This window comes from Nelumbo lutea, chromosome 1 (genome assembly GCF_056320005.1).
Source record: "Nelumbo lutea isolate HS-2025 chromosome 1, American lotus-T2T, whole genome shotgun sequence".
In the NCBI taxonomy this organism is placed as follows: Eukaryota; Viridiplantae; Streptophyta; class Magnoliopsida; order Proteales; family Nelumbonaceae; genus Nelumbo; species Nelumbo lutea.
Window position 1 is genome coordinate 133,021,725 of NC_142684.1, and position 21,788 is coordinate 133,043,512.

The 21,788-nt window shown below is 43.7% G+C and overlaps 1 protein-coding gene across 2 annotated transcripts; it reads left to right on the forward strand.

The window, feature by feature from the left end:
- The first annotated feature begins 3,344 nt into the window (after positions 1-3,344).
- On the forward strand, positions 3,345-6,805 carry GPRI1 (GBF's pro-rich region-interacting factor 1). 2 transcript variants are annotated; one of them, XM_088942287.1, is made up of 7 exons: positions 3,345-3,853; positions 3,945-4,440; positions 4,851-4,991; positions 5,253-5,576; positions 5,714-5,770; positions 5,959-6,084; positions 6,403-6,805. In XM_088942287.1, the coding sequence occupies exons 2-7, from the start codon at positions 3,952-3,954 to the stop codon at positions 6,550-6,552; spliced, it is 1,287 nt and encodes a 428-aa protein (XP_088798413.1). In that variant the 5' UTR covers positions 3,345-3,853; positions 3,945-3,951; the 3' UTR covers positions 6,553-6,805. The 2 variants fall into 2 exon arrangements, with proteins under 2 accessions (XP_088798413.1, XP_088798412.1); XM_088942286.1 differs by having other exon boundaries at positions 3,675-3,867.
- The last annotated feature ends 14,983 nt before the right edge of the window (positions 6,806-21,788 follow it).

Sequence of the window (21,788 nt, forward strand, 5' to 3'; positions counted from 1 at the left end):
TTTCTTCTTATTATTTAACATCATATTTCATAAATCATATAATTTCTATACTAAAATATTTGTTTTTATTTTAAAAATCATTATTTTATTGGTTCTAAAAACATATATTAATTTTTAAAATCAACTTATTTTTTCCTTTAAGCTCAGTTTGGAAAGAGTATAAATGCAAATATGTATAATATAAATATATGCAAAATAATACAAAATATAAGATGTTGCCCTCAACAATTTACATTTGTACTCTTTCCGCCTTAAAAACAAAAATAGAATTCGAGAATATATGTTTCTATTTTTTTTTGCTGATGTGACAATTTTAAAAACAAATATAAATAAAAACATTCATCTATACCACCAGGGTTTGAACTGAACTAAGTCGAACCCTAATCAGTTGTCAATGTACAAGTTTGAACTGACCACCTACACCTAGACCTACCAATCGGTCCAGACTACATCCACCATGGAGTACTGCGTAGGGTATATTAGTCCATGTCTACGTCCACCATAGCCGTAAAGGGAATTGATTGCTAGAAACACCCAAATAATAAAGGGAGGGGCCCCATCAGATGGATAGCCTTGATTTGCCACATCATCCCTCGACATGTCAGAGAGCTGCCTCGATCGGGTAGTAATTGAATGTTCAAAGCAGGTTGGATTTGAATGGAATGCCACCAAAAGCTTTACAAATTGGAACGTGTGAGATGACTCAAACAGGCCAGACTGCTCCATTAACGGACAAAACAAGCCTTCTGCGTTCAGAGCCTCAGAGGTCGTGTGTGTTGGGTGGGTCTGTAAGCAGAGGCTGCACTTGTCCAAACTTTGAAGTTGGAATCCATAAACTATTCATCAATGATATCATGCATCTATCATCACAGAAACTTGTGTGACAACCTACCCCCAACTAAAATTTTACAATTTATGCTTAATCGACATGCCAACTTTGATTGGCCGATTGATTGAAACCCACCAAATTTTAGTGTGAGAAAGTAACACAATATCACTCCTCCTCTACTGGATAGCAACGAAGTCACCATGTTTAGTCTTTTCGTCAATATTCCAAACAAGGTTGCAAACCACCAAAGAAAGAGACGTGAGAAATGTGAATAGCTATTGAAGGATATTTTCGTCAAACCACATTACCGTACTTCGACCGAAAAGAGGCTTTTCTCGAACCCCGGTTTTCTAACCCTTTCGGTCTTTTCGTGGTTCCAATAATCTACCTCTTTGATTACGAAATGCCAATTGTATCCCAAAATATTAAACAAACGCAGCACAGCTTATCTAATTACAATAACAAAAAAAAAAAGTTGAATTCCAACGTTTTACTTTTTTTTTTTTCTTTTTACTCTTTGTGTGTTATCTGCTAAGTAAATAATGTTTTTTTTTTCTTTTTTATTGATTAGTTAGAGGATATATATTGCAAAATTTAGTATCCATCTATTTTAATTTTTAATTAGTAGCAACCTTTGGTTTGGTGAGGAATAAGTGAGAGAGAGATATTTAATTCTTTTCCTAATTAAACACAAATAATAAGCATTGTCTAAGAAAGAAAAAAACATAGAAAATTTAGACAATCTAAGGATTATTGCCATATTCAGAGTGTATAATCAAATAAACGTGCTAAATCAACAAAACAATTGAAATCCCTATGGCTCAGTTTGGTAAGAGTGAAAATACAAATATATACAGTGCAGAACATATATGTTAATTTCTAAACTATAATTTAGTGGTTGATGAGATTTAGATGCTTGTCGGGTTTACATTTGAGCTGTTATTAATTTTTAAGGATGATTTCAAGAGTTCCATTGGTTTTAATTACTTGTTTTCATCCGTGAGTTTTGCTCCCTCTCTTTCTCTTTCTTCTACATCAAATTTGTTATTATTATTTGAATTATTTGGACATGATAATTCGAAGCATCAGCTCTAAGAAAAAGAACCCCACTTTTCTAAATTGTTGATGTACTTATCTATTGCTCACTGATAACTAGTCTATTATGACTAACAAATTATTTAATTTCTCTCTCTATGGATGTTTCTACTTAAATTTCCATGTGCAAAACTAAACTTTGACCTGAGGTATTACCTTTAGAATGTCAAGTATCCTTGCATGTAAGATATTCAGATAAAAGAATTGCATTTAATTCAGTTTCATTTATTGATAAACTAAAGTTGTGTTTGGATAAACTTCAAGATTTGTGCTTTCAAAGCCCCAAAGCACAAAGCCCCTATAGCTCTAGGCTTTGCATTTTGGAGCTTGAAAATATTTTGACTTTAGAATATTACTCTTTTTTTTTTAATTCTATTATTACCAAACGTTCAAAGCCTATCCAAATGATTCACAATGTTATATTAAATTGCTCATATAAATATGATCATTTACATTTTAATGAGGTTGATAAAACATTAATTACTCAACATCCAACTTCCATGGTACATTTGAACATTAGTATAAAAAATTCAGATAGACAACCTTCATGGTTGAAATTAAGCAGTGCATCATACATTATTGCATTGGCAAAAGGCGAGAAGAGGAAATTATTATAGGGGAACGGATCTAACTGCTATTATATGAAAAGACAAATATATTCAGTCTTTATCAGTTTTCTGAGCACATGCATGTAGATCTACCGGTCATTAGGTTCAAGAAAAAGAAAAAGAAAGCCAGTCATTAGATGTGAGACTTGTTGAATGCATGTTCTTCGATAATCATGCAGTCATATTACTATTATTTGCATTTTCTTGAACGTCTGGTATTGTTTTGATCAATGTAAATTGATAACTGATTGCCCGATGAGGATCACTTGATCAACTCAAATCCCTAATTACAGGACAATATTTTGGAAAGTTAGCTCATCAGTCAATATGGATGAATACATACAAACCCACTTACAGTTCTTGTAGCCATACCTTTATAGAAACAGAAAAGAGAAGAAATTTCTTCATTATTTATCTTTTAGTGATCAATCATATATGTTGGACAAAGTAATTGTATGTGTATTGCATTTAGGGAATAGGAGTAATTCATTTTTGTTACTCCAACTACTTTACCTCCTACCCAATTCAACAAACATGGGATAATATGTCTTTGATTTCTTAGACAAGAAGAATTAATTAACTGTTGTGTTTGATTTAATTTCAAAGACAAAGGGGACCATATAGGCATAGGGTAATCTTCTTTATAATAATTTATTTCTTGGGATCCAGCCCAACAGACAAGAATTGGAATACTAAAAAGTAAAATCCCTCCAATTACATAAATGAGTGAAAAGGGGATGAATCTGACATAATTGGAAATGACAAGGTCTTTTTCTTTAATACAAATCGTAGAACAGATAGACATAGCTAACATGAATACAAACCTGCAATCTGACATGAATTTGGATTTTTTCTCCTTTTCTTCTTCCCTTCTGGCCTCCTCTCCCTATGAGAACAAAAAACTCAGCACAAAATATATACTTTTTTTTTATATATATAGAAAAAAACTCATAAGCACTTTTTTTCTGATTTTCTGCACCTTAAAAAAAGTCGTCCACAAATTTAAAATATTAAAAAAAATGGGAGGAAAAGGAAAGCAAGCCCAAACAAAAACATAAAACAAATCTCATAAATCTGAATTCAAGTTGTGGTTGAGATTCAACCTCGCGAGACTCTTATACTGCAAGAGCCAAACCCAACTCAACCATAAAGGCATAAACTGTTTATGAAATAATTCTCTCTCTCTCTCTCTCTCTCTCTCTCTCTCTCATTTCCTCTTCAGAGTTGCCCGTTATGACCCACCGGAAAGCCAGACAGTCTTGATTTTCCATCAAGCTTTAATTGCACCTCCATGCAATATTCTGTGATTGCACCGCGCCATGTGGGTATATATATGTAAGAGCCGTTAATGTGATATAGTGGATAGATAGTATTTTGGTGGGTTAAGTTTAATAGACTACACCATATTTCAGATTTGGAATGCTCGCTGTGTCACCTTTAAGATGTTCCAACGATGAAAGGCAAGGGGAGATGGAGAGTTGTCCAGATGGGGTTGGTGACTTCTCGGACGTATTTCCTGGCGGAAACTTGCTGGATGGTATCGATTTCGATGATCTTTTCGTCGGCATCGAGGACGGAGATGTGTTGCCAGATTTGGAGATGGACCCAGAATTGCTGGCCGAGTTTTCGGTCAGTGGCTGCAGTGGCGGTGAGGAATCAGCTGAGATGAATGCATCAGCATCAGTTGGGAAGGTAGAAGGGAATGATAGTAGAAGAAGAGAGGACGAAGAAGAAGGCAAAAGTTGGGCTTCTGGTTTGGTTTCAAGTTCATGTCAAACCGAAGAAAATCAGGAAATTTTGAGTAAGAGAGAAGAAGCGGTTGCTGTAAATCCACCCCCAAAAGTAGCTGATAAAGGCCGCAAATCATCGACGCAGCCGAAAGCTTCCCAAGGGAAGCGGAAAGTGAAGGTAAACGGCAATGGGTCTGTATTAGGAAGCTGATATGCTAGTGCTTTTTCACAGTAGCCGGACCATTAGGTCTGACTGTAACTATTAAGGACTCGAAGTTGTTCTTTTACAATTAAGTTTCCTGACTCATTTAAGAAGCCAAAACTCTCTCTCTCTCTCTCTCTCTCTCTCTCTCTCTCTCCTGTGTTAGTTTCATGGTTAGATCTGAATCTGAATCATCTGAAACAATGGCTAGTTGCTAGAATTAATAGTCTGGCTATAGTTGTGTAGCGCGCCAGAATTTAGTCGGAGAGCTCAGTGGCAGTGGAGAAGAAAAGGGAGGAACGAGAGTTTCTTTTCCTATTTCATTATCATCGATCTTTTATTATAATTTTAAAAAAGTTTAATTATTTTTATTGAACTGGGTCTAGGTCGACTGGACTCCAGACCTGCACAGGCGGTTCGTTCAAGCAGTGGAGCAGCTAGGGGTGGATAAGGCAGTCCCTTCAAGGATTTTGGAGGTCATGGGAATCGATTGTCTTACTCGCCACAACATTGCTAGTCACCTTCAAGTACGTACGCATCTTTAATTTCTCAGTTCTTGAGACTGTTTCCCTCGTTAGGTCATTTCGGCTTTCTGAGAATTTCATCACCTTTTCCGGTGAATCTTGAAACATAATAGAAGAATGGAGGCCACGCGTGGGGTGGGGAGCTCCACTTTTAGATATGAAACGATAAGCATTTGTATCTGAACTGAAAACTTCGATTTTTTTTAAACCAAATTTAGTGAGGATATATATATTCAGAGAATTACAGGATTTTTGTTTTTGCAGAAATATCGATCACATCGGAAACATTTGCTAGCACGGGAGGCGGAGGCGGCGAGCTGGAGCCAGAGACGGCAAATGCACGGTGGCGCGGGAGGAGGGAGTAAGAGAGATCATACGAACCCTTGGCTGAAGCATGTACCCACCATGGGCTTCCCTCCTCCTACCCCTCTGCAGCCTTTCAGGCCCTTGCATGTCTGGGGACATCCAAGTCCAACCGTTGATCACTCCGTAATGCACATGTGGCCGAAACATCTAGTTCCTTCACCGCCTCCGCCGTGGGCACCACCACCACCTCCAGACCCTTATTGGCATCCCCACCACCAACGGGTACTCTCTCTCTCTCTCTCTCTCTCTCTCTCTCTATCTCTCACTCTCTCTCTCTCTCTCAATGATACTTTTCCCTCTTAATTTATTCTGTGTCCCTCTCTCACTGGTCCATTTTTTCTCTTCTTTATTTCCTCTAGGTTCCAACAGCTCTTGCACCAGGGACTCCTTGCTTCCAACAGCCACTAGCAACAACGGTAACCACTCGACCCTCAGTCTCTCCTCAGTCCTCACCTTTTAATTTGTAGTCATTCTATGCTTATGTAACGGAATTTTGGACTCATTTTGTCCAGAGTATACTCAAACATGAATATGTTTGTGTAATATCGATCTAAAAATACTCAAATATGCTTATTATTTTGTTAATGGAAATGGGTGAGTGCAGAGGTTTCCAACTCCTCCTGTCCGGGGCATTCCACCACATCTCCATGCCATGTACAAACTAGACAAAGGCAGTGGTTTCCCAACTGCCCAATCAGATTACTCCCATCCTCCACTTGACCTTCATCCGGTAAGAAGAATATTTATACCTTAATTTGTTATATAAATTATCAAATGCAAAATATATAGAGCCCTGTTTAATTAAGTTGCATAAGGAGAACTCAATAACCCTAATTGATCTCTTCAGGCTTTCAAGTATAATTCAATTAGAACTCTGATGAAACTAATGTGCCACTTATAATATAAGTCTCGCCTCATTTTTTAAAAATATTTATCTTTACTACTGTTAACTTTCGTGATAAATAGCTATTAGTATATATCTGTCTGCTGCTTTCAGATTTTCCTCTTCGATCACCTAAATCACTTTCCTTGGTGATGTAATTAACAGTCAAAGGAGAGCATAGATGCAGCTATTGGAGATATTCTGTCAAAGCCGTGGCAGCCACTTCCCATTGGGCTAAAGCCTCCATCTCTTGATAGTGTGTTGGTGGAACTACAACTTCAAGGAATTTCTAAAATTCCACCAAATTGTGCTTGATCCCTTGTAGCATCCATATCCAATAGGTGGGTGTCATGGTGATTTTAGCCCGAACCCCAAATTTGACGACATGCCTTTCTTGTAGATGTACCCTTCTGATCCCAGTGTTTTTTTTTTCTTTTTCTAATTCTCTATCAAGAACCATTTTTTAGTTAACATGATAATGGATCGATGAAATGAAAAGGCCGAAATTTTTGTAATGGTTGTATGAGATTATTAATAATGGTGAATATATCTATTTTCTTGGTTTGAATTCTTGCTGAGAGAGAGAGATTTCAGATTTGCTCCTTACTTCAAGCTAAGGGTGCAAGTGTCCATCAAAATATATATATATATATATATATATATATATATATATATATATATATATATATATATATATGTGTGTGTGTATGTAGGAATAATTTGTGGGTAGAAGATCCGAGGTTCATATGTAATTAGGCCTTTGAGGCTATGACCCCCAATGAAATATGGGGACGTTATGATTTTCATTTCCATTGCTGTAGTACTGTCTCTATTATTTCATTTGGAGGGCACAAGAGAATTCTGTGACCATGGTTGTACCAGATGTGTGCTCTCGGTAAACTGTGCCAATACATGAGTTAACAAAGAACAAAAGCTTGGACTACAATTTGTAGGCAAAAGCTTGGGCATGGAGAGTGGAGACACATAATAAGTGGCCAAGGGCATTATCTCCAAAACTTTTCGGTTGACATATGTTAAGAGGATTGAGACTCACCAATCAACGTAACGGGGCTCCCATTTCTTCAAATGTACTAGCTGCCTTTCGATCTCAGGCTTGGTGCAGTGGAGACTTGGGAAATTGGAATCCAATATTTCACCTTCACTTTTGGTTTCATAGAAAATAAGAGAGAAACAAAAGTTGCCAAAGTCTAGGAAAGTTCTTGACAAACATAGCATTGGGGAGGGCTTAGTCTGGTAGTGCATGACTTGGGATCGAACTCGGTCTCTGGTAATGCTTCGTCTCATCTTTCCTTTGCTGATCACTAAGATTTTCTACCAGGTTGGTAGGCATTTGGCAAAGTGGAGTTTTCTTAGTTGGCATTTTGCAGTTTGAGGCTGTTGTGGTGGTCTCCTGCATTGTAGTTTTTTGTTGTTCCCTATTGCGGTTTGTTTGTTTGTTCAAGCCTAGTTTCAGTGCTATTTGGATTAGAATCTACTTTTTTAGAGGTTTTTCTTTTAACTGGTTATTGGGACAATTTTCTTTCTTAGTTTGCCTCCCTTTATGCGGTTTGTTTGTTTGTTCAAGCCTAGTCTCAGTGCTATTTGAATTTGAGTCTATTTTTTTAGAGGTTTTTCTTTTAGCTGGTTGGGACAAGTTTCTTTCTTAATTTGCCTCCTTTTATATATGTTTTGTTTACTTTTCTTAATTTAATATTTAACCTTCTTAAAAAAAAAAAAACATAGCATTAGGGAGGGCTACCCTATTATTGCTTTTCCCCACCCACAAACACATAAAAGAAAAGGGAAAAACTCCTATTTCATTGTAATTGGCATTGCTGGCCACCTTGGGTTTCCTTTGTGGGGGCCAATCATGAAATTATCATTTTTACATTCTGAAAAGTAATTAAGTCGTACTGGCTCACTTCTTATACAATTTGGAAAGAAGTAGGAGCCTTTAAATGCCACACGAGAATCGTTTTCACCAAACTTTTTTTTTTTTTCTTCCTGAAAACATTGCCCCAAAGTAGACCAATTACGACATGCTTGGTTTCATTATATGAAATTCTAAAATGGACAATAGTGGGTAAAAAACAGGTAGAATGAGAAAATATTGCTATGAACCAAATACTTTTTTCTCTAAAAATGAATTTTTTTTAGACCGACAAGTGTCCTATGCTCACCATTTTCATTCTTCAAGAAAAAAAAAAAAACTATACCGGTATTCATAAACCGCCAACCTAGGTCTCCAAAACTGTTGACATAGATGTTTTGTAAAAGTACTTTCATAGAATTGCTTTTATAAAAGTACTTTCATGAAAGTGCTTTCATAGAAAGTACTTCCGTAAAAGTGTTTTTATAAAAGTACTTTCATAAAATTGTTTTTATAAAAATGCTTTCATAAAAGTACTTTTATAAAAGTGCTTTAATAAAAGTACTTTTATAAAAGTGCTTTCATAAAATGTTTTTATGAAAGTGCTTTCATGAAAATACTTTTATGAAAGTACTTTCATTTCATAAAAGTGATTTCATAAAAGCAATTTAATGTAAAAGACTTCTGTAAAAGTTTTTTTTATAAAAGTGATTTTGAAAAAGTGCTTTCATAAAAGTATTTTATTTTCGCAAAAGTACTTTTCATAAATTTACTTTTTTAAAAGTGCTTTCATGTAAAAGTACTTTTGTAAAAGTGCTTTCATAAAAGTGCCTTTGCAAAAGTAAATATCTATGGTAGTAGTTTTGTAGGAAAAGTTTCCTCAAGAATGAAAATGAGCAAGATGGGGCATGATTATTTTTCATGTTGCAAGCTACTCGAGTTTTGTGCTATGGACCTAATTTTTCATTCTAAAAAGAATGTGGCCCATGGCAAGAATTTTGTAACCAAACACTATTGTTATTCATTATTGCCCATTCTTGTCTAGAATGAGCAAGAATTAAAAGAATGAAACCCAAAGTAATGAACCAAACATGGCCTAATAGTAGGTTCTCATTAATTATATTGTAGTTGTTTCTCGTTTTCTGCATAGCCAAATTTGTCTATCATTTTGGTTTCTAATTTCAAGTTTTAGAAATTGTTTATTGCTACAAAACTTATTTCTAAAGCTAGAAAAAGAAGATTTCAAAATCTAGAAACCAATTGTCATTTTACGAGTGTATGCTTCTTATTTATTTTGCTTACCTTTTGTTTGTTGTGAGAATGGTGGTGGATGGACTAGAGTTGTTGGGTGCAACTAATTTTTGGGGCTTCAAGATGGTGGCAGTTGTTTTAGTGGTTAGATCTATAGAGAAGAGTAGGGTTGTCCTATTGTTGCTTTTCAGAGTAGAGTGAATAGAGTGAGTGTCCATTTTGCAAGAGCAAGGGGGTGTTTTGTAGTGTGGTTGAGAAATTGGGTGGTGTTTCTCAACCAAGAACACACCATGCCATAACAAAGTAGGTGTTTTGTGTTGCGGCAAAACATTAGTCTGAACCACACTGATGGAGGGTGATTTGGCCCAACCTCACAGCACGGGTACACGTGGGAGTGACCTTGCTCAAACAGTGACTCAACATGACAGCACAACTCGGAGGGAAAGTCCCACCAAGTTCAGCTCGGCAACTCAGCGGGTAAACTGCTCACCGAAAGCCGCCTTACCCGAACCTCCTCCCCGGGGTTAAGGCATTTTGGGGGGCCTCGAGTTCAGGGCACCCTGAACTCCCTTAAGGCCCGAGCTCCCCCCAATGGACCTCAAGCCACTCCCAGACAGGAACACATCGATCCATCTTTGGACACCCCGAGGCTTAGACACCTCGGGTCAGCCAGCTCGGCATAACTGGCCACAGGAGGGCTTTCTGCTCGATCGTCATACCCGAAAAACCTGTGGATAGTAGACATGTCATTCGTTAGATAGCGTCGCATCTGCCACCTTTAGAAAGGTGTCCCGCACCTGACAGGCACGTACCCTGCAACGATGGCCCCGCGTGTGCCACCTCAGCCTTGCTTGTAACGGCTGTGGCAGACTGACAGTGGTGGTAGTACCTATCTTGTCAGAAGTTAGAGGGCCTGAAGCAACAGAATTCAGTTATAAGGGGCTTATTCTCAAGGAACAAGGTATCTTCGAATCACCTGCGCAATCTGCACTCTTAGCCTTCGTTTTCCCTTTGCTTCTTGCACACAATACTAACTTAAGCATCGAAGCGTTCCCGCCGGGAAACCCCCCGGGAGTTCTTCCTCTTTCCTCTCATCTCAGGTACCTCTCAGGAGCCACGCGAGTGCTAGCTAGGAGTGACCGGATCGAGTTACATCATTTGGCGTCGTCTGTGGGAAACGCTTCAAAAGGCCTTTCTCTCTAAACTTTCGCAGTTCTTTTCTTCCTTGAAACAATCCAATGCTCATGGATTCCTCTAGCAACATCGAACGAAGCACGAAAATGGATAACTCCAGGGAACAACTCCAGCTTCCTACTGTCTGTATCGGACAGTTCACCGTCCCCCTCTTAGCGGACGGAATCCCCAGCTTGAATGTGCCTCTCACAGTGGCACCTGTCATCACCCCGCTTCCTACTATAGTTGGAGCAACGTTCACCGAACATTCGATCGTGCCCCAAGCGGCCAGCCCGAACCAACTGGAGGACTTGATGCAGTGCATGCGGGCCATACAGGCCCAAATGCAACAGTTCTAGCAACTTCAGCTCTATCAACAACACGTACTGCACCAGGTCTCCCAGTATCAGTATCAGTAGCAGTTCCCCCAGCTGCCCCAAAACCTCCTAAAAAACTAGGCCTCCCCTGCCGGCAGATGGGAGAGACCGGCTACCCCGACCTCACCGCGGGCGGACAGATTGGGAGGACCCCAGCTCGCCAGTCGAAGTTTGAAACCCCGCTTCTTGAGAACCGGTTCGAGATTCTAGCAACAGACTCCAAGCAGGATCCCTCTGTCCGCAGCCATCGCCAGCAGACCGGGCTACTTCCTGCACAAACCATTCCAGACAGCGCAGAGGTGAGCAGCACGAACGCCAAGCCCACCAGGAAGCAGAGACGCCATCGCCAAGCTCGCCTATTTGTCACCTGTGATTTGCCCGAGCTCATGGGCAAAGAAGAGGTAAGCTCGGTCGAAGTCAAAGCTCCCCTCCTCTCGGTTTCATCCCTTGTCTTCCGAACTCCTAGCAGTCTCAATGCCCAAAGACTTCAAGCTCCCCCTCTTGACAAGTATGATAGGTCGTTTGACCCAAATGATCACGTAGATGCTTTTCAGTCACAGATGCACTTGGAGAGAGCCAGTGAGTGGTGCATGTGTGTGGCCTTCTCCACTACTTTTAGGGGAGCAGCCCGTACGTGGTACTGGAACTTAGCACCAGGGTCGATAAGAAGTTAGGCGTAGTTTGCACAAGCCTTCACGTCCCACTTTGTCACCAGCAAACGGTGCCCGCGAACTAAAGAAAGCCTCCTCAACATAGTGCAAAGAGAGGGAGAGTCCATCTGAGGCTATATCAAGCGGTTCAACGATGCTTGTATGCAGATACCGCGCTTGAACCCTGTCGTATGCCTTGCAGCAACCAAGAAAGGCGTGACACACAGAGAGATCAAATGGCACATGGTCGTCAACCAGCCAGCGACCATAACTGAGTTTCTGAAGCTCGCGGACAGGTTCATAGCCACTAAAGAGGAGATCAACCAAAAGGGTGAGGGCGCGCCTGAAAAAAGAAAGAGGGAAGGAGAGCTTTCCAGTCAAGGGAATAGCCGAAAGAAAAAAGATACAGTTCAAGGGGCAAAGCTGGGTCAATTATTCCGAGCTCCTGTAGCGGACCGAGCTAACTACACCCCACTGACCGCGAAGCGAGCCGAAATCCTAATGGTGATCAAGGACGCCCTGTATGTGAAGTGGCCACCCCGTTTGAGGGGGAATCCCAATGAAAGAAATAAGAATATGTATTGCAGTTTCTACAAAGATCAAGGTCACAGTATTGAGAGTTGTAAAAATCTCTACGACGAGATAGAAGAGTTCATCCATCGTGGATATTTGAGAAACTTTGTACAAAACAATAATAACAGTAGTAATAAAACAGTTCGGCAAGGGGAGCACGGTAATGATGCTTTCGAGCCCAACAACAGGCCGACCGAACAACCGCAAAGGCAGCCCCCGGAGGAGAGGCTAGTTCGGGGGACCATCCACATGATAGTGGGAGGTTCGACCGTTGCGGGTTGCACGTCAGCAGCAGCTCAGACGTCAGTTTGTGAGGCCACCCGGGAGGAGCAAAACCCCCCAAAGCGGCCGAGGACAGAAGAGCCAATCTTCTTCACAGAAGATGATGAATGAGGGGTCCACTATCTCCATGATGACGCGCTTGTAATAAAGCTAAGAATCAATGACTTCGAGGTCAGGCGCGTACTCGTTGACTCATGCAGAGAGGCGACTTGAAGCCTACGGACACTCCTTTGGTGGGCTTCAGCGAAAAAGAAGTCCGGCTCCTTGGGAAAGTAACAGTACCTGTGGAAGTCGGCACATGGCCTTGTGTGGTCAGATTCAAACATGACTTCCTGGTGGTTGCGACCCACTCCCCCTACAATGCCATAATAGGTCGACCGATCACCCAGGTCCTGCGGGCGGTGGTCTCCACCTACCATCTGGCTATGAAGTTCCCTACAGACTTCAGTGTGGAGGTAGTGCGGGGCGACCAGCTCGAGTCCCGCAAGTGTTATGTCGCCGCCCTGAAGGGAAAGACCAAGGTAGTCGACGACCTCGAACTAGAGCAACCTACGGATCAAGGCAAAGAACGAGCTATGCCCACAAAAGAAACTATCGCAGTCCCGACCTCAGCGGCAGACCTAGCTTGGATGCTTCAAATCGGCACTTCCATCCAGAAACCTCTACGATCCGAACTGTTAAGCTTCTTACTTCAAAATTCAGATATTTTTGCATGGTATGCGGCAGAGATGTATAGACCCCGAACTCATCACTCACAAGCTGAATACTGATCCTGTAGTTGGGCTCATTAGACGAAAGAAATCAACCTAGCCTTAGAGCGGTGGAAAGCGGTCGACGAGGAGGTCGAAAAGCTCCTCGCAGCTGACTTCATAAGAGAAGTCCATTACCCGAGCTAGGTAGCCAACCGCGTTCTGGTAAAGAAGGCTAATGGCAAGTGGCGCATGTGCGTCGACTACACAGACCTAAACCGAGCCTGCCTGAAAGACTACTTCTCGCTCCCCAGAATTGATCGTTTGGTGGATGCGACCTCGGGGCACGAGTTGCTGAGTTTCTTAGATGCCTATTCGGGATTTAACCTAATCAAGATGGACCCGGCGGACGAAGAAAAGACTGCATTCATCACAGAGTTCGGTCTATACTGTTACAAGGTTATGCCCTTCGGGTTGAAAAACGCAAAGGAAACCTTTCAAAGACTTGTAAATAAGTTGTTTGCACCATTAATTGGCAGAAAAGTAGAATGCTATGTAGACGACATGGTCGTCAAAACTCAATTCTCACATGAATTAATACAAGATTTGCATTCTGTTTTTGAAATTTTGCGTAAGTTTAATATGAGACTGAACCCAAACAAGTGTGTGTTCGGTGTGAACTCAGGCAAGTTCCTAGGATACATTGTTAACCGGCGCGGCATTGAGGCTAACCCAGATAAGATTAAGGCCATTTTAGATATGAGATCACCCCGGAAGTTGAAGGAGGTTCAGAGGTTGAATGGCCGCATAGCCGTCATAAGCCGCTTCATGTCTAAATCGGCGGACTACTATCTGCCATTCTTTAAGGCAATTAAGAGCAATGGTTCGAATGGACCCAAGATTGCCAGCTCGCGTTCAACGAGCTCAAGAAATACCTCGCTAGGGTGCCAACCTTAATCCAGCCTGAGGAGGGTGATGTTTTAGAACTGTACATCTCAGCGAGCGATGAAGTGGTCAGTTCGATGCTAATAAAGGAAATAGATCGGGTCCAACGACCCATCTATTATGTTAGTAAAGTATTGTAGGGAGCAGAAACAAGATACTCGAAGATAGAAAAGCTAGCATACGGGGTGGTAATTGTAGCTCGGAAGCTCCGCTAGTATTTCCAAGCTCATACTATTATCATCCTCACCGACAAACCTCTGAGACAAGTATTACTTAAGCCCGAGGTCTCTGGTCGGTTGACGAAGTGGGCCATGAGCTCAGCGAGTACAACCTCCAATACAAGCCACGAACTGCCATCAAGGCCCAAGCCTTAGCAGATTTCATAGCCGAATGCACATTCAGCTCTGAAGTCCCCAGACTGGTTGAGCACAAGGCTCCCAACTCGGGTGAGCCCGAAGCTCCCAGGTCGGTCGAGTCTGAACCCTATGAGGTAGCGGCCAGTGTGGCATCTCTCCTAGTTCGGCCAACCGCGAGTTGGGATGAGGAGCCCTGGATCCTTCACATAGATGGCTCCTTGAACCAACAGGGCAACGGAACCGGGATAGTTCTACACGGCCCAAGCGGCACAAAATTGGAGTATGCGCTACACTTCGAGTTTGCGGCGTCTAACAATGAAGTAGAGTACGAGGCATTGATAGCTAGACTAGCCCTAGCCAGAGAAGCAAAAGCAAAGCACATTGTTATCTACAGCGACTCCCAGCTCGTGGTCAACCAGGTCACCATCGAGTACGAAGCTTGCGAGCCAACCATGACTGCTTACTTGACCAAAGTTAGAGAGGCCCTGCTCAACTTCCAATCACACTTCATCAGGCAAATACCAAGGTTAGAGAACGCTGAGGCCGATGCCCTACCCAGACTAGCCAACGCCAGTGACATCACCATGAGGACTATGCACATAGAGGACTTGCTCCGGCCTAGCATTCTCGGGGGGGGGGGGGGGGGTAGAGGAGGTCGCTCCCGTCGTTCAAGCAGAGCCGAGCTGGATTGACCCACTCATGAGCTTCCAACTACACGGGACACTCTGTAGATCGCAATGCAGCTAGAAGGGTGCAACACCAGGTAGCCAAATACGTCATGATAGACGAACGACTGTATAGGAGATCTTGCACGCTCCCCTATCTGCGTTGCTTGCGGCCTACCGAAGCTGAGCTCGTACTTCATGACACTCATGAGGGGTTGTGCGGCGAGCACTTGGGGGGCAGGCCCTTGCCCAGAAGACACTTCAACAGGGGTATTATTGGCCAACAATGAAAGCAAACGCTATTGAGTTAGTTAGAAAATGTGACAAATGCCAGAGACATGCCAATATTCACCATCAACCCATTGCCGACCACAAGTATCTCACCATCCCGTGGCCCTTTGCACAATGGGGCATCGATCTACTCGGGCCATTCTCGCCAGCAACGGGCGGAAGGAAATTCTTAGTAGTAGCAATGGACTACTTTACCAAGTAGGTAGAGGTCAAACCCCTTGTAATGATCACAACCCGAAATGTCCAAAACTTCTTTTAAAAGAACATCGTATGCCGCTTTGGATTACCTCGGGTATTGATTTCTAACAACGGCAAGCAGTTCAAGGATATCAAATTCCAAGACTGGTGCCAGGACATGAGAATCCGATAGAATTTTATTTCAGTCGCACACCCTCAAGCAAATGGCCAGGCAGAAGTCACGAACAGAGTCATCCTCCGTGGACTAAAAGCACAACTGGACCGAGCTAATGGATTATGAGCAGATGAACTACCCAGTGTTCTATGGGCCTATCGGACCACAGAGAAGACCGCCATGGGAGAAACACCCTTCAATCTCACCTACGGCACCGAGGCGGTGATCCCCGCAGAGATCGAAGTACCTACGCTACGGTTAGAAGCATACAGTGATAAGACAAACAAAGATGAGCTACGTACCAACCTCGATCTACGCGATGAAGTAAGGGACCTCGCGTACATCAGGACCGCAGCCTACCAACAAAGAGTAGCTCGGTATTATAATGCTAGGGTCAGGAGATGAAACCTCCACGTTGGCGACCTGGCCCTTCATAAAGTTATGGTACCTGAGCCCGGCGCTGGCAAGCTCAGGTCCAACTGGGAAGGTTCCTATCGAGTGAAGCGAGTGCTCGGGGAAGAAACTTACGAGCTCGAGACCCTCAAAGGGGAACAAGTACCTCAGGCATGGAATATTGTCAACCTAAGACAATACTATATGTAAGAATTGAGTAGGCCACGAGCCACTCCTAAATCCCAAGGGCTAGAATACCGAGCTAATATGACATTGGCACAATAGGACCCAGTCGCCTCTATGGCACGGACAAACTCTAAGAGTGGGCCACGAGCCACTCCTCCAGCCTAAGGGCTGAAACACCGAGCTAATGAAGAAACCTCGGCAGCATACAAAGCTAAGTTGCCCCATCAGCATGAACTAAGTACTTGCAGCGCCTGAGGCGCAGGCAGCATGGGCACGAACCTTACAACAAATAACCCGCCCTAGCAGGCGAAGAGTTAAACCTGTAAGGACAACTGACAGCAAACTACCTCGGGTGCAGACAGGTCGGGCATGAGCCCTACTATGTCCCTCACCCAGGCATACACAAGGCTACCCCTACTAAACAGTTTGAGGTCGTGATGGCCGTTAAGGAACTCCCACCTCGGAAGTTCAGATCGATAAATTAACAGCTTGGGGTGAATGACCACTCCAACAAGATAAAATGCCTGGCAAAAGGAAAGAAAAAGTCTCTTCATTACAGGAAGTTTGGTACATAAATTATATTAAGAACGTCTTGATTACAAGGGAGATTAAGTTTTCAAATGCAGGGAGCAAACTACTTTGGAAGCTTGTCGCCTCTATCAGGGACCTCCTCGGGGACAGTAACTGGACCAACATCCTCTGCTTCATCTTTGGTGCCCTCATCTTCGGATTCGGGGTCATCTTTTGACTGACTCGCAATGTCGTCAGTGATCCACAAAGTAGTGATGGCGCTCGTGTCTAGATCGGGGTAGAGGTGCCTGATTAGCCACCGACTGAGCTTGAAGGCCTTACGGTAGGCCTCTGTCATCACGTTGTCAAACCTTGAAGAGCTGACGTAGTCGATAACGGCCTGAGTCTTGGCCTCCTTGAGAGCACCCTCGAAGATTGTAGTCTTCTCTCTTATGTCTTCCTGGAGGTACCCCACTTCGTGCTCCAGTTTCCCCTTCACCTCCTTGAGGCTTGCACCTTGAGCTTCAAGGCATCCCGCTCAGCCTTGAGGCTGTTCACCTCAAGCCCTAAGGCCTCTTGACCGACCTTGAGCCCGTTTACCTCAGCCCTCAGCTTATCTTTGTCTCGGGCCAACTCCCCCTTCTCTGCCATTAACACCTCGATGAAGCTCTTCTGAGCTGAGGCGTCACTCTCCAGGTGGTGGACCTGACAGCGAGCTGCCCTCAACTCAGTATGGGCTATGCGAGATGACTTCTCAACCTCCAAAGCCAGCCTCAGGTGCCGATCTAATTGAAGAGTCAAGGCGCGAATGGCGGTGTTCACCTGCGAAAGGGAAACCGGTCAAAAGAGAAATCAAAAAAAAAAAGAAAAAGAAAAAAAAAAGAAAAGAAGAAGAGAGACTCACCACCATAGTATGAGTGGCAGCTCGGACACCGAGCTGACTAGGAGTGAGTTCAGCCCACTTGCTGACCTCCCCGGGGTATGCAGCCAGCTTACTCTTCTCCAGGCTGCACTAGGGGTTCAGAATGGTTTGACTCCCCTGGCCCTACGAGCTAGATGTCGTCATCTCTACGTCGTGAGTGGAACTCTCAGAGGCCTTGGTGGCAGCCTCGATAGGACGAGCCTCGGCAACGCTCTCAGCAGCAGGCTCAATGGACTTGGTAGCAAGTTCGGCGGACCTAACAATAGGCTCCGCTACTACCCTAGGCCCCTGAGGCACCGCCTCTCCTTCCAATTCGATGACAGACTTCGCTGCCACCTCGGGCCCCGGAGCTAAAGTCTGTGGAGGTTGGGCCTCGGTTGAAGCTTGTGGGGACTCAATGCGCGCCTTCTTGGCTACGCGTTTCTTTCTCTTCATTTGGCAAAAGAGCTTCTGGTTATCTATTCTCTCCGCCTCCATGGGACCTATAGCAAAACACGACATCAGCAACCCGAAGTAAACGTATGAACAGAAAACCGAAGTGAAGGAAAACCTACCCGGGCTCAAGCTCGCCTGGACGAGCTTCTCCTCAGAAGTGAAGTCTTTATAATTCAACTCGAGTTGATCCAGTGACTGGAGCACCTTCTTGGTCTTCCCGTCTATGATGACACCGGGGTCTTGGACGGCTATCCTCCAATCGGTGGGGAAGGGCCACCCTGTACTGCTTCGGACTACGAAGTAGTCCCACTTCCAAGCTGGGACTTTGCTCGGGAGCTTGTGCATGAGTTTGAAACCTAGGCGGTGGGACAGATAGTAGGATCGCCTATGCCCGGGGAGAGCGCCCGAAGCGCTCTTCTTTATGGTCAAAATTGTGTTGAGAACGTCTAAATCTATGGAGAGGGAATGGTCAAAGCAAAGAGAGATGGACCCCACCACATTCCGTATGGAGTTTGGGTGGAGTTGGTCCAGGGTGATGTTAAAGGGTACCAACACCTCAACAATCAAAGGGTGAAGAGGAAGTCGGAGCTCGGCTATTAGTTGCTCCCTGAAGATCACGATCTCGTCAGGACCGTGCTCCCATGGGAAGTTGTCGGTGGGAAGGCTATATGAGTATTCCTTAGGGAGTCGGAACCTCTGTATGAGGTCCTGAAGCCTCTTCGAAGTCATTATAGAAGGGTCGAACTGAACTGGCTCCCGACCTCAATGGGAAGTGGACGCCAGATGAACCGAATCCACCCGTACTTCGGATGGCTGAGCAGCAGAGGAGCCACCCCGAGCCGAGGTACCCACCTCAGACTCATCGATAAGACTATCTACACTAGACGATATAGTGAACTGAGAGGAAGAAACAAATTGAAAAGAGAAAAGAAGCTCGGAGGGACTCACCAAAGAAATGCAACCGACTAGGAGAACAGGACGAATTGGAAGATCCGAGCTAAGAGACCTCCGACGCGAGCTCAAACACTAATGACAAGAGCTTTGTGGCAAAGAAATTTGCCAAGGGTCCCCCTATTTATAGCCACAACTGTGGGTTCCTCGAGGCAAAAATGGTTTAGCGCGTTTTTGACGTCCGCGGAGTCCAAATCGCATGAGATCCGCGTGTAATCCAAACGCGATTCGGGTATTTTTTGATCAAACCAAGCGCTAAACCGGTCCAGCCAAACGGAGCGTACGACAAAGCGGCATGAATACCAATGCCAAATCCACCCGGCATGTCAGGACCTCCCCGCGTTGGGTCATCGTTGCCAGCGTAGGGAGTGGGGGGCAATTGATGGAGGGTGATTTGGCCTGACCTCGTAGCATGGGTACACGTGGGCGCGACCTTGCTCAAACAGTGACTCAGCATGACAGTGCAACGGGCGTGAGCACTACTCGGAGGGAAAGTCCCACCGAGTTCAGCTCAGCAACTCGGCGGGTAAACTGCTCGCGGGAAGCTGCCTTACTCGAACCTCCTCCCCGGGGTTAAGGCACTTCAGGGGGCCCCGAGTTTGGGGCACCCTGACCTCCCATAAGACCCGAGCTCCCCCCAATGGACCTCGGGCCACTCCCAGACAGGAACGCACCGATCCATCTCCGGACACCTCGAGGCTTAGACACCTCGGGATAGCTAGCTTGGCATAACTGGCTACAGGCAGCTCGTCACTCAAAGGACAACCCAGCTCAGGGTAATTCGCGGGAGGGTAGTTTGGTATACCATAGGAGGGCTTCTTGCTCAACCGCCATACCCAACAAACCTGTGGACAGTAGACATGTCCCTCGTCAGATAGCGCCACACCTGCCACCTTTAGAAAGGTGTCCCGCACCTGACAGGCATGTACCCTGCAACGACGGCCCCGCGCATGCCACCTCAGCCTTGTCTGTAATGGCTGTGGCAGACTGACAGTGGCAGTTATACCTGTCTTGTCAGAAGTCAGAGGGCCTGAAGCAACGAAATTCAGTTATAAGGTGCTTATTCTCAAGGAACAAGGTATCTTTGAATCACCTGCGCAATCTGCACTCTTAGCCTTCGTTTTTCCTTTGCTTCTTGCACACAATACTAACTTAAGCATCAGAGCGTTCCTGCCGGGAAACCCCTCGGGAGTTCTTCCTCTTTCCTTTCGTCTCAGATACCTCACAGGAGCCATGCGAGTGCCAGGTAGGAGTGACCGAATCGCGCTACATCACACACCTGAAGAAATCCCACATTATTGGCACCTCATATCCTACAAATATATATATATATATATAGCCCCTTTTTTTTGGATTTTCATTGAACAGTTTCTATCCCCCTTGTCTAAATATATAATGGGCATAAAGAGGGCATATATGTCCTTTACTCTTATTTTAGAAACTACCCACTTATAATTGTTCAGAAAACTATCCATGAATTATAAATAGTTTTGTCTTAGAGATACCACATGAAAATGCAAATACATGTTTACTAGTATATATATAAACACCAATAATCTGGAAATCCCAACAAGGAGGAGAAAATGGAAGCTCCTAATGAACTGTACCTGTACGCTAGGGGCTTCATCCTACGCTTCTTCACCGTGATTTCATGAAATAATTCATCTCCCTTTTCCATTTAGAGAGAAGATGGTTTCATTAACCTATCAAAAATTCGCTAGAGAGTCAAGAACTTATAAGTTAGAATCCATTTCAGAAAAAAAAAATGAACTTTAATAATAAAAAAGGAAACCAGCTATTTCCAACAACAATAAAACATTAATTAAAATGAATTAAAGTTGATATTAAGAAGGTGAAAATTGAATGGAGGATAGAGAAAGGTGAACAGACCTCACCTTCACTTGGTTTGGACCCTTGCAACTTAAAACAAGGTCCTTTTTCCCACCATCTTTTGTTGCACTTCATCATAATCTTATCCATAGCCGTGTCCAAATCCCAACACAGAAGCCCCCCTCCCATGATCAAACCCATGTCAAGAACCCTAAGTGCCTTATTGTAGAAAATCATATTGCATGAGCAAATGCGAGAGAGAAAACTCTAGCCACCAGAGAACCTAACCACCCACAAAGAAACGCATGTGGGAAAGAATGAATAGAAAGAGAGAGAGAAGGGGCAAGAGAAAGGGGGAGAGAACCTGAGAGGGGGTAGAAAGCGGAAGAGAGAAACGGAGTGGGAGAGTCACACGTGCGTAAACTAGGAATGTTTTCACATGCTAATTCTATGGTTCGCTCGTGTAGATTCCATTGCCTCTACACTTCGCCATCCACAATATATATATATATATATATATATATATATATATATATATAGATAGATAGATAGATAGATAGATAGATAGATAGATATGAGATTGGTTGATTCATGTCAGCCTCTCCATTGACAAAATGGCATCCAAGCATATGGTATGTGATCGCACATGCATTTTTAGTTTAATGGTATGTGTATCACGTGTCCCCCTTTTTCTCTCGCTCCTATTTCCTCTCTCCCTCTTTCTTCGTTCTTCACTTTCGCAGTTCTAGCCGTTTCTCTTCTCAGTCTCACTTTGAGTTTTTCTCTTTCTTCTTTCTCGATGTTTCTCCTTTTTTTTCTCTTTGTTGCTCTTTCCATCTCCCTATTTTGT

Excerpts from the sequence above, each read along its gene's own strand:
- GPRI1 (XM_088942286.1), top strand. The coding sequence starts at position 3,824 with ATGCAATATTCTGTGATTGCACCGCGCCATGTGGGTATATATAT. Across the intron at positions 3,868-3,944 it reads CGCCATGTGGGTATATATAT|ATTTGGAATGCTCGCTGTGT; the intron begins GTAAGAGCCGTT and ends ACCATATTTCAG. Across the intron at positions 4,992-5,252 it reads ACATTGCTAGTCACCTTCAA|AAATATCGATCACATCGGAA; the intron begins GTACGTACGCAT and ends TTGTTTTTGCAG.